This window comes from Oryctolagus cuniculus, chromosome 1 (assembly GCF_964237555.1).
Source record: "Oryctolagus cuniculus chromosome 1, mOryCun1.1, whole genome shotgun sequence".
Classification (NCBI taxonomy): Eukaryota; Metazoa; Chordata; class Mammalia; order Lagomorpha; family Leporidae; genus Oryctolagus; species Oryctolagus cuniculus.
Window position 1 is genome coordinate 58,162,536 of NC_091432.1, and position 14,319 is coordinate 58,176,854.

At 48.9% G+C, this 14,319-nt stretch overlaps 1 protein-coding gene across 8 annotated transcripts in view; it reads right to left on the minus strand.

Moving 5' to 3' along the window:
- TUB (TUB bipartite transcription factor) overlaps window positions 1–14,319 on the minus strand; it is a 95,501-nt gene that overhangs the window by 59,031 nt on the left and 22,151 nt on the right. For 7 of the 8 annotated variants that reach the window (XM_070073889.1, XM_070073894.1, XM_070073891.1 and 4 more), the window contains 2 exons: window positions 12,942–13,026; window positions 12,354–12,401 (listed from right to left, as the gene is read on the minus strand). In XM_070073889.1, coding sequence (XP_069929990.1) covers window positions 12,354–12,401; window positions 12,942–13,026 — 133 coding nt within the window. Of the gene's footprint in view, window positions 1–9,718; window positions 9,922–12,353; window positions 12,402–12,941; window positions 13,027–14,319 lie in introns of those variants that run through there. The other variant, XM_070073910.1, reaches the window with a different exon arrangement.

Consider the following 14,319-nt stretch of genomic DNA (forward strand, 5'->3'; position numbering starts at 1 on the left):
AGCCTTGGCAACTCATGACAAGAGCCTAGGGTGATTACTGACGCCATAAACAAGAGTGTCAATTTGTTAAGTCAACAACAGGAGTCACTGTGCACTTACTCCTCATGTAGGATCTCTGTCCTTAATGTGCTGTACATCGTGATTTAATGCTATAACTAGTACTCAGACAGTACTTTACACTTTGTGTTTCTGTGTGGGTGTGACTGTTGAAAGCTTTACTTAATGTATGCTAAATTGATCTTCTGTATATAAAGAGAATTGAAAATGAATCTTGATGTGAATGGAAGGGGAGAGGGAGCGGGAGAGGGGAGGGTTGTGGGTGGGAGGGAAGTTATGGAGGGGAAAAAGCCATTGTAATCCATAAGCTGTACTTTGGAAATTCATATTCATTAAATAAAAGTTAAAAAAAAGCAATGTGCCAGGTCAAAAGAAAATGATATATGACAACTTGAATATATATCTGAAGAACATTAGAAATGGTAAATATGGGCTGGCGCCGCGGCTCACTTTGCTAGTCCTCCACCTGCAGCGCCGGCATCCCGGGTTCTAGTCCCAGTTGGGATACCAGATTCTGTCCCTGTTGCTCCTCTTCTAGTCCAGCTCTCTGCTATGGCCTGGGAAGGCAGTGGAGGATGGCCCAAGTGCTTGGGCCCTGCACCTGCATGGGAGACCAGGAGGAAGCACCTGGCTTCGGATTGGTACAGTGTGCCAGCCGTGGCAACCATTTGGGGTGTGAACCAATGGAAAGGAAGACCTTTGTCTGTTTCTAATTCTGCCTGTGAAGGAAAGGAAAGGAAAGGAAAGGAAAGGAAGGGAAAGGGAAAGGGAAAGGGGAAGGGGAAGGGGAAGGGGAAGGGGAAGGGGAAGGGGAAGGGGAAGGGGAAGGGGAAGGGGAAGGGGAAGGGGAAGGGGAAGGGGAAGGGGAAGGGGAAGGGGAAGGGGAAGGGGAAGGGGAAGGGGAAGGGGAAGGGGAAGGGGAAGGGGAAGGGGAAGGGGAAGGGGAAGGGGAAGGGGAAGGGGAAGGGGAAGGGGAAGGGGAAGGGGAAGGGGAAGGGGAAGGGGAAGGGGAAGGGGAAGGGGAAGGGGAAGGGGAAGGGGAAGGGGAAGGGGAAGGGGAAGGGGAAGGGGAAGGGGAAGGGGAAGGGGAAGGGGAAGGGGAAGGGGAAGGGGAAGGGGAAGGGGAAGGGGAGGGAAGGGAAGGAAAGGAAAGGAAAGGAAAGGAAGGAAGAAATGAAGAAATGGTAAATATGTATGTAAGTGCACACTAATTTTTCTTCATAAAAAAAAAAAACTAAGGGGGCTGGCACTATGGCATAGTAGGCTAAGCTTCTGCCTGCAGCTTCAGCATCCCATATACATGCTGGTTCGAGTCCCAGCAGTTCCTTTTTCAATCCAGCTTTCTGCTATTGCCTGGGAAAGCAGTAGATGATGACCTAAATACTCAGGCTCCTGCACCTGTGTAGGAGACCTGGAAGAAGCTTCTGGTTTCAGATCAGCCCAGCTCTGGTCATCGTGGCCGTTTGGGGAGTGAACCAGCAGATGGAAGACCTTTCTCTCTCTCTCTGTAACTCTACCCCTCAAATAAATAAATAAAATATTAAACAGAAACAAAACCTAAGGGCTGGTGTTTTAGCACAGCAGGTTAAGCCACCACTTGAGATGCTGGCATCCTATATCTGTGCAGGTTCAAGTTCCAGCTGCTTTACTTCTGATCCAGCTCCTGGGAAAGAAGTGGAGGTGGCCCAAGTATTTGGGCACCTGCACCCATGTGGGAGACCCAGATGAGGCTCCTGGCTGCTGCCTATCCCAGCCCTGGCTGTTGTGGCCATTTGGGGAGTGAATGAGTAGACAGAAGATCTGTCTCTCCCTAATTCTTTCAAATAAATAAATAAATCCTTTAAAAAATCTAGTAGATTGAACCCAGCAATATTAAGATTGTACACTTTGTCCAAGTGGGACTTACACAGGAATATAGAGATAGCTTATCATCCAAAAGCACAAAAACCACATAATCAATAAATGTAGAAAAAGAATTTAACAAAATTCAACACCTTTTCACTATAAGAACACTCAATGAAGTAGGAATAAAAGAGCATTTCCTCAAACTGATATGGAGAATCTATGAAAAAAAAATCATAACGAAAGGTGAAAGAATGCATTTCCATCTCAGAGCAAGACAAATCTATTCAACATTGTACTGGAGGCTCCAGCCAAGAAAATTAGGCAAGAAAATGAAATAAAAGGTATACAGATTGGGAACAAAAATAGATTATCTCTATTCATTGATGACATGATATTGTATGGGGAAAATCTAAGGAATCCACGCACACACACACAAAACTATTAGAACTGATAAATGAGCTTGGCAAGTTTGTAGGATTCAAAATCACTATACAAAATCAGCTATGTTTCTAGACACTGGCAATGAACAAGCTAATAACGAAGTTAAGAGAACAATTCAGTTTACAAAAGCATCAAAAGAAGAATAAAGTTCTGGGGCTAACCCTGTAGAGCATTGTCAACCTGCCAATTGCAAGGCTGGCATCCCATACTGCAGTTTGAGTTTGAATCCTGGCTACTCCACTTCTGATCCAGCTTCCTGCTAATGTGCCTGGAAAGGCAGTGGAAGATGACTCAAGTACTTGAGCCCTCGCTACCCATGTGGGAGACCAGCTGGAGTTCCTTCCTCCCGATGTTGGCCTGGCCCAGATATGACTGTTGTGGCCATTTGGAGGAATGAACCAGCAGATGCAAGATCTCTGTCCCCTCTCACTCAGTCTTTCAAATAAGTAAATCTTTAAAAAAAGAATTGTAAAAAAATAATAAATTTGTAAAGGAAGTACCAGACTATACTGACAAGTATACACTTCTTTAAAAGAAATCAAAGTCTTAGAGACATCCTGAATACAGATGACTAAATTGTTAAAATGGCAATACTCCCCAATTGATCTGCAGATCCGAGACAACCTCTATTAGAATACCAGATGGCTTCTTTGCAGAAATTGACAAGCTGATCCTAAAATTTATAAAGAAAAATCAAGAGACAGAAAGGCCATAGCAATCTTTACAAATAGCAAAGTTGGAGAACTCACATTTCTTCATTTTAAAACTTACAAAAATTATAAAGCTACAGTGATTAAGACAATGTGGTGTTATAGAAAGTGCAGAAGAAATGAGTCCAGAAATACACACACTTATAGTCAACTAATTTTCAACAAGGTGCCCCATTATTTAATGGGGAAATTAAAGTAGTGCTGGGGCAATGGAATATCCTTTATACACACACACACTACCAATACAATTAACTCAAAATTATTCAAAGGCCTAAACATAACAGTTAAAACTACAAAACTCTTAGAAGAAAAGCATAAATGATTTCCTTCCTATGATGCTAAAAGTATAAGCAACAAAAGAAAAACCAGCTAACTTAAAGTTCATAAAATTTAAAACTCTTGTGTTGCAAAGGACTCAGAGGGAGTCCCCAAGATGGCTGAACAGCACTGGCCTCCTCCACAGAGAGGAAAGAAAATAGCAAATCATGGCCGGCACCGCGGCTCACTAGGCTAATCCTCCGCCTTGCGGCGCCGGCACACTGGGTTCTAGTCCTGGTCAGGGCACCGGATTCTGTCCCGGTTGCTCCTCTTCCAGGCCAGCTCTCTGCTGTGGCCAGGGAGTGCAGTGGAGGATGGCCCAAGTGCTTGGGCCCTGCACCCCATGGGAGACCAGGAGAAGTACCTGGCTCCTGCCATCGGATCAGCGCGGTGTGCCGGCCACAGCGCGCCAGCCATTGGAGGGTGAACCAACGGCAAAGGAAGGCCTTTCTGTCTCTCTCACTGTCCACTCTGCCTGTCAAAAAAAAAAAAAAAAAAAAAAAAAGCAAATGATAACTGCATTCTGAGGTGAGGGTCTGAGGTTGGACACTGGAAGGCCACAGGGCACCGTGGGCGTCCCATCACAGATCTGAGCGGCAGCAGAAATACAGGCACAAGCGTGTGCTGGCAACTGTGACCTCAGCCCCACCGAAGGGGAAAGGGTCAACAGGAAAGCCCCAGCCTGCAGGCATGCGGGACCTCAGCCGTCTCAGCTACAGGAGGGATCTACAGCATCACATGCCGGGAGCCCAGCTAGGGGAGCTGTCTAGAACACACAAGGTGGCTTTGCTTCTGAGAAGGAACTCACACTGCCCTGGAACCCCCAGAGCACGGGCTGTAGCAGTCTAATGCCGTCTTAGGAAAAGACTCAGACTCACTGTGCGTATCTCCACCTCTAGAGCCCCACCCCCACAGATATCCCCACCACTCTAGCAAAGAGGACTGCATCCGCACAAACCCAATCCAGGCCCAGCAGCAACAGCGACCCCGGCACCTCAGCACAAGCAGTGTCCTGTACTACAAGGGACCAGTGCTTCAACACAGCCAGGCAGGTTTCAGCTCCCTTGGAAGCAGGCTGCTTGTCTCTGCAGACTTGTGATCTATCCCCCACATCCCCTCTCTCCCTTCTGTGCAGCCCTGCCCCATCCCATGTTTTTATTGATGTGGGCAGAATGCACACACCTGGGAGTCCATCCCAAAGAGGCTCCATTGCCACCCCCACCACCATTGTGGTGGGCAAGGAAAGACACACATGCCCACCTGACCTGACCGAAAACTGCCAGGTGGCTGGAGCCCAACCACCATCACCAAGGCTCACAAAACCTTGCTGGGACCACATGGAGCCCCTATTACCTGTGTCCCGTTGCTGCTGACTCAAGTGGGAAGCGATAAACCAAGACTATACTTCAGTGTCCAAGTGGACCTAAAGTCAAAATAGTTGACCAATATCTGAAGACACAGCTTCAGGAAAAAGCCTTTGACTAATGAAGAGCACCCTTCAAAAGCAATACAGGGGCTGGTGCTGCGGCACAGCAGGTTAACGCCCTGGCCTGATGCACCAGCATCCCATATGGGTGCCGGTTAGAGACCCGGCTGCTCCAAGTCCGATCCAGCTCTCTGCTGTGGCCTGGGAAAGCAGTAGAAGATGGTTCAAGTCCTTGGGCCCCTGCACCCATGTGGGAGACCCAAAGAAGCTCCTGGCTCCTGGCTTTGGAGCAGTACAGCTCTGGCCGTTGCAGCCAATTGGGGCGTGAACCATCAGATGGAAGACCTCCCCACCCCCGCCTTTCTCTCCCTGTGCAACTCTTTCAAATAAATAAATCTTTTTTTTTTTTTAAAGCAACACAAACTGGTCCATCAGATGCAAAAATCTCAATATAGAGACACAAGCAATATCAAAAATTAAGGCGGGGCCAGCACTGTGGGGTACTAGGTTCAACCTCCGCCTGTGGTGCCTGCATCCTTTGTGGGAGGCTACGTCCCAGCTGCTCCTCTTCTGATCCAGCTCTCTGCTTATGGCCTGGGAGAGCAGTGGAAGACAGCCCAAGTACTTGGGCCCCTGAATCCATGTGGGAGACCAGGAAGAAGCTCCTGGTTTCAGATCAGCTCTGGCCTTTGCAGCCATTTGGGGAGTGAACCAGCAGATGGAAAACCTCTCTCTCTCGCTTCTGTAACTCTGCCTCACAAATAGTTTTCAAAAAATAAATCATTAAAAAAAAAAAAACACCCAAAAGTTCAACAACTGATGAATGGATAAACAAAATGTGGTATATTCATATTATTGGGGAATATTCAGAAACAGACAAACCTTGAAAACCTTTTTAAAAGATTTGTTCACTTGAAAGGCAGAGTGATGGGGGGGGGGCGGAGAGAAAGAGAAAGAGAAAAAGAGAGAGATCTTCCAATTGCTGGTTCATTTCCTCAAAAGCCTACAACATCCAGGGTTGTGTCAGGATAAACCCAGGAGCCAGGAACTCCATCCTGGTCTCCTACATAGATCATAGGAGCCCAGGTCCATGGGCCATCTTCTGCTGCTTTCCTAGGTGCACTGGCAGGAAGCTGGATTGGAAGTGGTACAGCTGGGACTCAACCAGCACTCTGATGCGGGATGCTGGCATGGCAGGCAGAGGCTTAACCCACTACTCCACAAGGCTGGCTTGGAACCTTCAAGACCTGCTAAGGAAAGAAACCAGTCACCAAAGACCACATGATGTGATTCTGTTTATATGAAACACCCAGAATAGGCTAACGTATATTAGTGGTTCTCCAGAGTTGAGGGTTCGGTGCGGGGAGACTATCAATGGGCATAGGTTTTGGGCGGGGGCAGAAGGTAATGAAAATGTTTGAAAATGACTGGAGTTCATAGAACTTAAAACTATTATACATGTTAAAGATTTACTTACTTATTTGTAAGTCAGAGTTACAGAGAGGCAGCGGCAGAGGGAGAAGTTTTCCAACTGCTGGTTCACTCCCCAGAGGCAGCAATGGTCGGAGCTGCGCTGATCTGAAGCCAGGAGCCAGGAGCTTCCTCCAGGTGTCCCATGCCGGTGCAGGGGCCCAACAATTTGGGCCATCCTCAACTGCTTTCCCAGGCGGTAGTAGAGAACTGGATCGGAAGTGGAGCAGCCAGTTCTCAAACTGGCACCCATATGGGATGCTGGCACTGCAGGTGGCAGCTTTGCCCATTACACCACAGCGCCAGCCCACTATTATACACTTTAAATAAGTAACCTCTATGGTATATGAATTATATATCCCAACAAAACTGTTATTTCTTTCAAGCAGTATAACCTTGGGGCTGGCACTGTGGCGTAGCAGGTTAAGCAGTCTGCAGTGCCAGCATTCTATATGGATGTTGGACTGAGTTCCCACTGCTTCACTTCTGCTTCAGCTCCCTGCTAATGGCCTAGGAAAGCAGCAGAGGATGACTCAAGGCCTTAGGTCCCTGAACCCATGTAGGAGACCCAGAAGAAGCCACTGGCTTTGGCCTGGCCCAGCCCTGGTCATTGCGGCCATTTGGGGAGTGAACCAGCAAACGAATGATCTTTCTCTCCTCCCCTTCTCACTTTCTCTTACAAATGCCTTTCAAATAAAATAAAAAATCTTTAAGAAAAAAGCATAACTGTTTAATAGAAAAACAGTAATGTATTATTGAATTTATACTATAAATAGAAGTAAAATTCATAGAGAATAGAATTACACTGTTGTGAGATTCTTATGATAGTATCTGAAGGAAGATTGTGGGGAGCTGATGATATTGCTGTGAATTGTAGAAGAACCACTAAAAACAAACCGAAACCTAAACAAAAACAAAAACAAAATATAATCATTACAAAATACCCAGACCCAAAGAAATCAAGAGGGGAGAGAAGGAATGACAAACAGATGTAGCAAATAAAATGCTAACAGCTTTGGGCCGGCACCATGGCTCACTTGGTTAATCCTCCACCTGCGGCGCCAGCATCCCATATGGGCGCCAGGTTCTAGTCTTGGTTGCTCCTCTTCCAGTCCAACTCTCTGCTGGGAAGGCAGTGGAGGAAGGCCCAAGTGCTTGGGCCCCGCATCCACATGGGAGACCAGGAGGAAGCACCTGGCTCCTGACTTCGGATCAGCGTAGCTCCGGCCATGGTGGCCATTTGTGGGGGGTGAACCAACGGAAGGAAGACCTTTCTCTGTCTCTCTCTCACTGTGTAACTCTGTCAAAAAATAAATTAAAAAAAATGCTAACAGCAATTACACAGATTTAAACCTAACCGTACAGATAACAGCGTCAACTCTAAGGGGTCTTAGTCTGGGGCCAGCATTGTGGTGTAGTGAGTTAGGTTGCAGCTTGTGACACTGGATTTCCACATAGGAGTGACAGTTCCAGTTCTGGCTGCTCTACTTCTGATCCAGCTCCCTGCTAATGTGCCCAAGAAAGCAGAAAATGGCCTAAGTACTTGGGCCTCTGCCACAGGTGTTGAAGATTAGGATCAATTTCCAGGCTCCTGCTCTGCCCCTGGCCACTGCAGCCATTTGGGGAGTGAACTTGTGGATAGAGGACCTCTGTCTCTCTGCTTTTCAAACAAATATTTTAAAATGATAATTGTTTAAGCAAAAATAAAAGATGAGTGTACGTTAAAAGCAGCTAAGTTTGTCAGATCAGATGAAAATGACACAATTAAATGCTGCCTAAAAGAAAACCACCTCATGAACCAGCAGATGGGAGATCTTTCAAGTCAATACATATGTTTATTTAAAAAAAAAAACAAAACTTCATACTGGTGTGGTGGCATAGTGGGTTAAGCCACCACCTGTGGTGCTGGCATCCCATATGGGTGCCAGTTTGAGTCCTGGCTGCCCTACTTTTAATCCAGCTCCCTGCTAATGTGCCAGGGACAGCAGCAGAAGATGGCCCAAATCCCTGGGCCCCTGCACCCACTGGGAGCCCCAGATAAAGCTCCTGGCTCCTGGTTTCAGACTGCCCCAGCTCCAGCCATTGCAGCCATTTGGGTAGCACTTGCACTCTTACTCTCTTTGTAACTCTGCCTTTCAAATAAATAAATAAATCTTTAAAAAAAAAAAAAGAAAACTACTTCAATGGGTTTAAGATTGAGGTTAAAAGTGTAAGATTAGAAAAAGACACATCATGTCAACACTAATCAACAGAAAGCTAGAGATACCATAGTGATATCAGCCAAACTTCAAACCAAGAAAGTCAGCAAGGGCTTAAGAACATTTCCTACAGAAGGAGTCAACTCCTTGAGGGGACACAGCAATCCTGAATATGCATGCCTCTAAGAACAAGACAGCATACAAAGCAAGAGTTGACAGAACTGAAAAATAAAGCAACTAAGGAGACAGGTACTGGGAGAAGCCCCAGTCCACATCGTCATTGGAACTGGAAGCCATGGTAACCAAAGATACCAGAAAAGGAAGGAAGAGAGAAAAGAGGACAGAAGAAATCCTCACAAAGATGATGCAGAAGCCATCATCAGAGAGAGGGAAGGCAAACAAGGAGGCTGTGGGTCCATGGGATGTGAGGCCAAAGTGTTCCAACAGGCAGAGCCTACTCAGGTCATGCTGAATGCTGGAGAGGGAGAGTGGGAACCAAGAGCTTTCAGCTGGATCTACAGTAAGAACAAATGGCACGAGAAGGCGGGTGGTGAAATGGGGGCAGAAGCCAGGTTAAGGTGGATTGATGACTCAACAGGAGATGATACACAGCAACTCTGACTTCAATAGGCTGGAGAGGGGGAGAGCAGAGACGGGGGGCTGTCAAGTCTAGGCATCTCCTTTGGGTAGCTAGGTTACAGTGGAAGAAGCCAGGAGAGCTGGAGCATGAAGATACAAAGGACAGAGGGACTAAGCACCAGAGTGAGGTACCTGGAAGGTGGGGGAGAGGAGAAGGGTTCCATCAGATCTGATGGAAGGGTGAACTGGATTGGTCTGAACACGATGGGGGCCAGAGGCATAGATGGGTAAGCACGTGGGAAGCCCACGGCAGAGGTGAAAGAAATTTCCTCCCGAGCAGCTTTCATTTCTCTTGGCAAAGACAGAGTGTAGGGCAACTGCTGGGAATAACTGGAGAGCTATGATGTAGCGAAGTAGAGGGTTATGCAAGAGCTTTGAAATAGCTGTAGGGCAACAGGAGTAGGCCTAGGCAGAAGGACTGCTGGGCACTATAGGGTGCAGTTGAGGCTGTGGAACATGAAACTGGACTAGTGTCAATGCATGAAAGGATTCCCAACCACCCCACCCTACCCCACTCCCCTTTAAGCTGGGACTACAGAAGGTCGGCAGTTTCCATGTTTTCCAGTGTAGGTGAGAACCTATAGGGCCAGGTTGGGGTCAGCACCGTGGCTCACTTGGTTAATCCTCCGCCTGCAGCACCAGCATCCCATATGGGCACAGGTTGCTCTTCTTCCAGTCCAGCTCTCTGCTGTGGCCCGGGAAAGCAGTGGAGGATGGCCCAAGTGCTTGGGCCCTGCACCCACACAGGAGACCAGGAAGAAGCACCTGGCTCCTGGCTTCGGATTGGCGTAGCTCCGGCCATAGCAGCCATTTGGGGAGGTGAACCAACAGAAGGAAGACCTTTCTGTCTCTAACTCTATCTGTAAAAAGAAAAAAAAAAAGAAAAGAAAAAGAAAAAAGAAACATTTTAAAGGGCCAGGTTGTAAATGCTGAGTAACAAACTAAAAGACAGGATGAGAAATGATTCAGTGACGAGAAAAACCAGGAGTCAGGAGCCTGCAGGTCGCTGTGAGCAGACATAGTGGTGGTGAGGGAGACAGACACATAGGAGATACAAAGAGATGAGTATTTCAGAGCTGGGGGGCCAGTGCTATGGTACAGCAGGTGAAGCTGCTGCCTTCGGTGCCGGCATCCCATATGGGCACCAGTTCAAGCCCTGGCTGCTCCACTTCCAATCCAGCTCTCTGCTATGGCCTGGGAAAGCAGAAGATAGCCCAAGTGCTTGGGACCCTGCAGCCACGTGGGAGACCTGGAAGAAGCTCCTGGCTCCTTGCTTTGGATCGGCCCAGTTTTAACTGTTGCAGTCATTTGAGGAGTGAACCAGTGGATGGAAGACCTCTCTCTCTCTCTGCCTCTCTGTAACTCTGATTTCAAATAAATAAATCAATCTTTGGAAAAAAGAAAAGATGTCAGAGCTAGAATAGATGCTAGTAATGGCTGGATGAAACAGAGGTGATGTTCAACACACTGAAGGTAAGAAGCAACTCAAAGATTAGAGTAAAAGACACTACCCTCAAGGGCACAGAAGCTCCCAGGATGCTGGTAAAACCTAAGAGGAAAACTCTGAGCAGGACAAGTGCCAAGATTCTCTTGCCTTCCTGTATCCCTAAGTGGCAGGATCATCTAACCCTGCCACTAACATGACTACTTCCAACCTGCCAAGTTATGTCCCTCCGACTCAGCTCTTGACTCTCGGGCTGCCTGGTTCATCACCTCCCATTGTCCATCTGTTCTCAGCCTTGTGTGCCTATACAGGACGGGTCACCATGGCTGAAATGTCACACTTGCTGGTAGCATCATGAATTGTACAGTTTTGCTGACATGAAGGGAAGCTTCAGAGCCTTTCAACATGGAAGAGCCAGAGTTGTGTTGGGAGCCTTAAATGAGATACAAATTCCCAAAATGAACCAGTGCAGAAGCCCAGGATAGTCAGGAGTCCCTGCCAGCCAGCCGTCAGCTGTACATACATGGTGCACACTCTGCTCAGGGCCTCCATTCAGATAAGGTGAAGTCATAGCCAAAGGACCACTGACTCTCAGTAAGCCCCTTGACTTCTACACACAAAGGCTGCACCCCCTTCCTGCAGGGCAGAGAGCCCTGAGCAGGGGGCCTGGGTTTTAGTGCCGACTCTACCATGAACTTGCGGTGTGACCTTACCCTGAGGCCTCGGCTTTTCCTGTTAAACAAGGGGTTGGATGTGAGAACTCAGAGACTCCTGAGGCTTTGACAGTCCATGGACAGTGGGTGCAGGAAGGAGACTCAACAGCTCACATCACTCAAATGCACCAGCTGCAGGAGACAAATGAGCTGAAGTCTTCAAGTCTCATCACAGGCACCCCAGCAGAGAGGCTCCCCCCTCCACAAGAGCCTCTCAAGTAGGTTTGGATGACACACCCCACTCTGTATGTCATCCACTTCAGGAGGTTTTCTTTTGGATAAAAAGTTAACCTGGTTTGAGGCTGAGTAGAAAAAGGAGAGGGACAGGAGGCCCGTGGACCTCCACACAGGTTTCCTCTCAGGGAGCCATTGCCACAGACCCAGTCTGTGTCCCAGGACCAACATCCACGATGGGGCAACCTGGTACCTTATTCTGCTGGCCTGGTCCCACTGAGGAGCAGGTGGACTTCCCAGTGCTTGGTGTCCTCTGCAGCTGGGAGGGGATGCCACCACCTTGCCTCATCTACACGCAGGGCCAAGCCCCCTCCTTTACAAGACAGCTATTTCTGACAATTTCTTTGGGCCAAGATATGCATCCTGGGGACCCCAACATCTACAAACTATAAATGAGGTGTCCTGATCAAGAGACTTGGGCAAGACCCAGATCCTGCATCAGACAACAGGTCTGGGGATGCCAGCCTGGGGCCAGCAGTATCTAGAGCTGGGTTATTTAGACAGGGGTTAGGCAGAAGGGCTCAAGGCTCTAACACGGTGATTCCCTCAGTGGCCCTGGGCCCTGACTTGACCACCTGTAGAGGGAGGCCTCCTCTCTTGGAACTCCTGGCTGTGAGTCAGGGCAAACAGATGATAGGAGAATCCAAGAGGAGCAACTGAGGCCATAAGAGCTGCAGAAAGTGCAGGCTTTGCCTAATGGCCATATCCTCCCTAGAATACCATCTTACACACACAACCCCTACAGCTTAGGAGATTCATGGCCAATGAGCCGCCCATGATGCACCCCACCTCCCTGCACAGTCTCCTGTGCGTGGCCCTTTCCCAGTTTCAACACTCCCTCCTCCCCTACCAGCTCACCGAGCGATCTCCCTTCCTTCCTTCCAGTACTTCCTCCTGGTTGTTCTCCTGAGGAGGAAAAGAAGTGGTGACTCTCTACACCCTTTCTGCCTCACCACAACCTCCCTGCCCATGTCTGGCCAGACCGTGGTCACTGGAGGCCTCTTTCAGTGCCCCAGTAGGTAAGTTAAATGACAGCAGGAGGCAGTCCCTAGTGAGGGTGTAATGATCTGAGCCATGGGAATGAACCTGGGATGGGTGGGCTAGGGTGGACAGAAGTTGGAAGGAGGAGCCCTCCCTCAAGATGAAGTGGAGGGCAGGGGTGCAGAGCACCCAGAGATCAGGGGAGAAGTCTCAAGCCTAGTTCCCTCAGAGGTCCCAGATCCCTCAGACGTCCCAGATAGATCTGGGGGTAAGGAGGCTTCCCTGCACACGTCTGGAGCCCAACAGGTTGTGGGGATAGGCCTGGACTCCATGTGGAGGAGACTGGAGCAGCATCTGGGGAAGGCCATTGCCTTGCAACTACAAAGGGGTAAGGCCAATGGAGATGGGTGGAGTTGATGCAGGGGCAGGGCCCATGGGCTAAAGAAGCGGGTGTTGGGTGCTTACCGATTTCTTCGGGAGCCCCATTTCAGGACCCCAGGTTTCCTGTGCTGCTTTGAATGCTGAGATCCCATGGGCCGGGGGTTGCCTCCTGGGAACAAAATCCCTGTCTTGGCAAAAGGGTACAAATCCAGGAAGAAGGCAAGGGTGTTCCTGCCCCATGGCAGCCAGAGGATGGAGTGAGTTGGGAGATGGTCCTGCTGCATGCTGCATCTAAGACCTGGAGCCTATTGAATTTCCTGTATCCAGCCCAGGACTGAACCCAGCACAAGCCCACTGTGTGATTGTGTGTGTGTAGGGGGGTGGCTCCCTTCATCACCAGGCAACAGTCAGACTAACCACCACCATCACTGATTAATTAGGATATGGAAACCCTTATGCTGGCCACAGTCTCCCTCCTAAATCCTTTGGGACCAGATGGAATCCTCAAGGTCTCATTAACCATGTCACTCAGGGACATCCAATTGCTGGTTTTCACGGCAACACAGAGACCATGTATCCTTGCATCTGCAGGGTTACTATAGCAACCTGGCAGAGCCAAGCACACTGAGGACAAAGGCCCTTTCTGGAGGAGCCACAGCCACAGGATGCATTCGCAGCTGCCCTCTCTGTGGCCAGCCCTGTGCTAGGGCCAAGCTCTCGCTGGGGAGTACACATGCTATGTACTGTAGGTGCCAACTGAAGACTGAGAATTTGCTGGCCTCTCTCCCTTGGCTCTACTTCAAGTGCACCTGGGTGATCTTGCCCCTCACCTGCAACCTCCAAGCCTGCATCATGGGACCAACTCTCTTCCAAATTCTGAACTTTCTAACTTCCTGCTCTCTGGACACAGTAATGCCCTCATGTCCATGGCACCTCACACAGAGGTATGCAGTTTGGACTTTCAGAGTCTGACCATTCATTCTACACTCAGCACGAGGCACCACTGTGGCATCCTGCTTTGCCCTGTCCTCCTCCCTCAGCCAAGTCAGACTATCACCACGCACTTCTGATGCCATCCGCTAGGTGTCTTCCACCTCCACCACCTCCTTCCCTAGATCCACTCCCAGTTAGGGCCTCCCTGTCTGCCAGGATGTTGAAATCAGGATGCCTCCAACTGGCACCAGTGGGAACTTTCCAAATGCAAATCTGATCACGCCCCTACCTGGCATAAACCTTCCGAAGCTCTGCTCTGCCTTAGGACACACTGAGACGCTCTAGTCTCCCTGAGGTTCCCGCCTAACTCTTCAGCCCCATCTGCTGCTGCACCCTCACTCTAAATCCCCTGATGTCACTTTCTGTCTCTCCCTCCCCTACTTCCTACTTCCCCTTTCTGGGTAACACTCAGCCATGCTCTTGTGGAAACTACACCCAATCAGTGAGTTCGGAGCAGTAGTTAGGATCT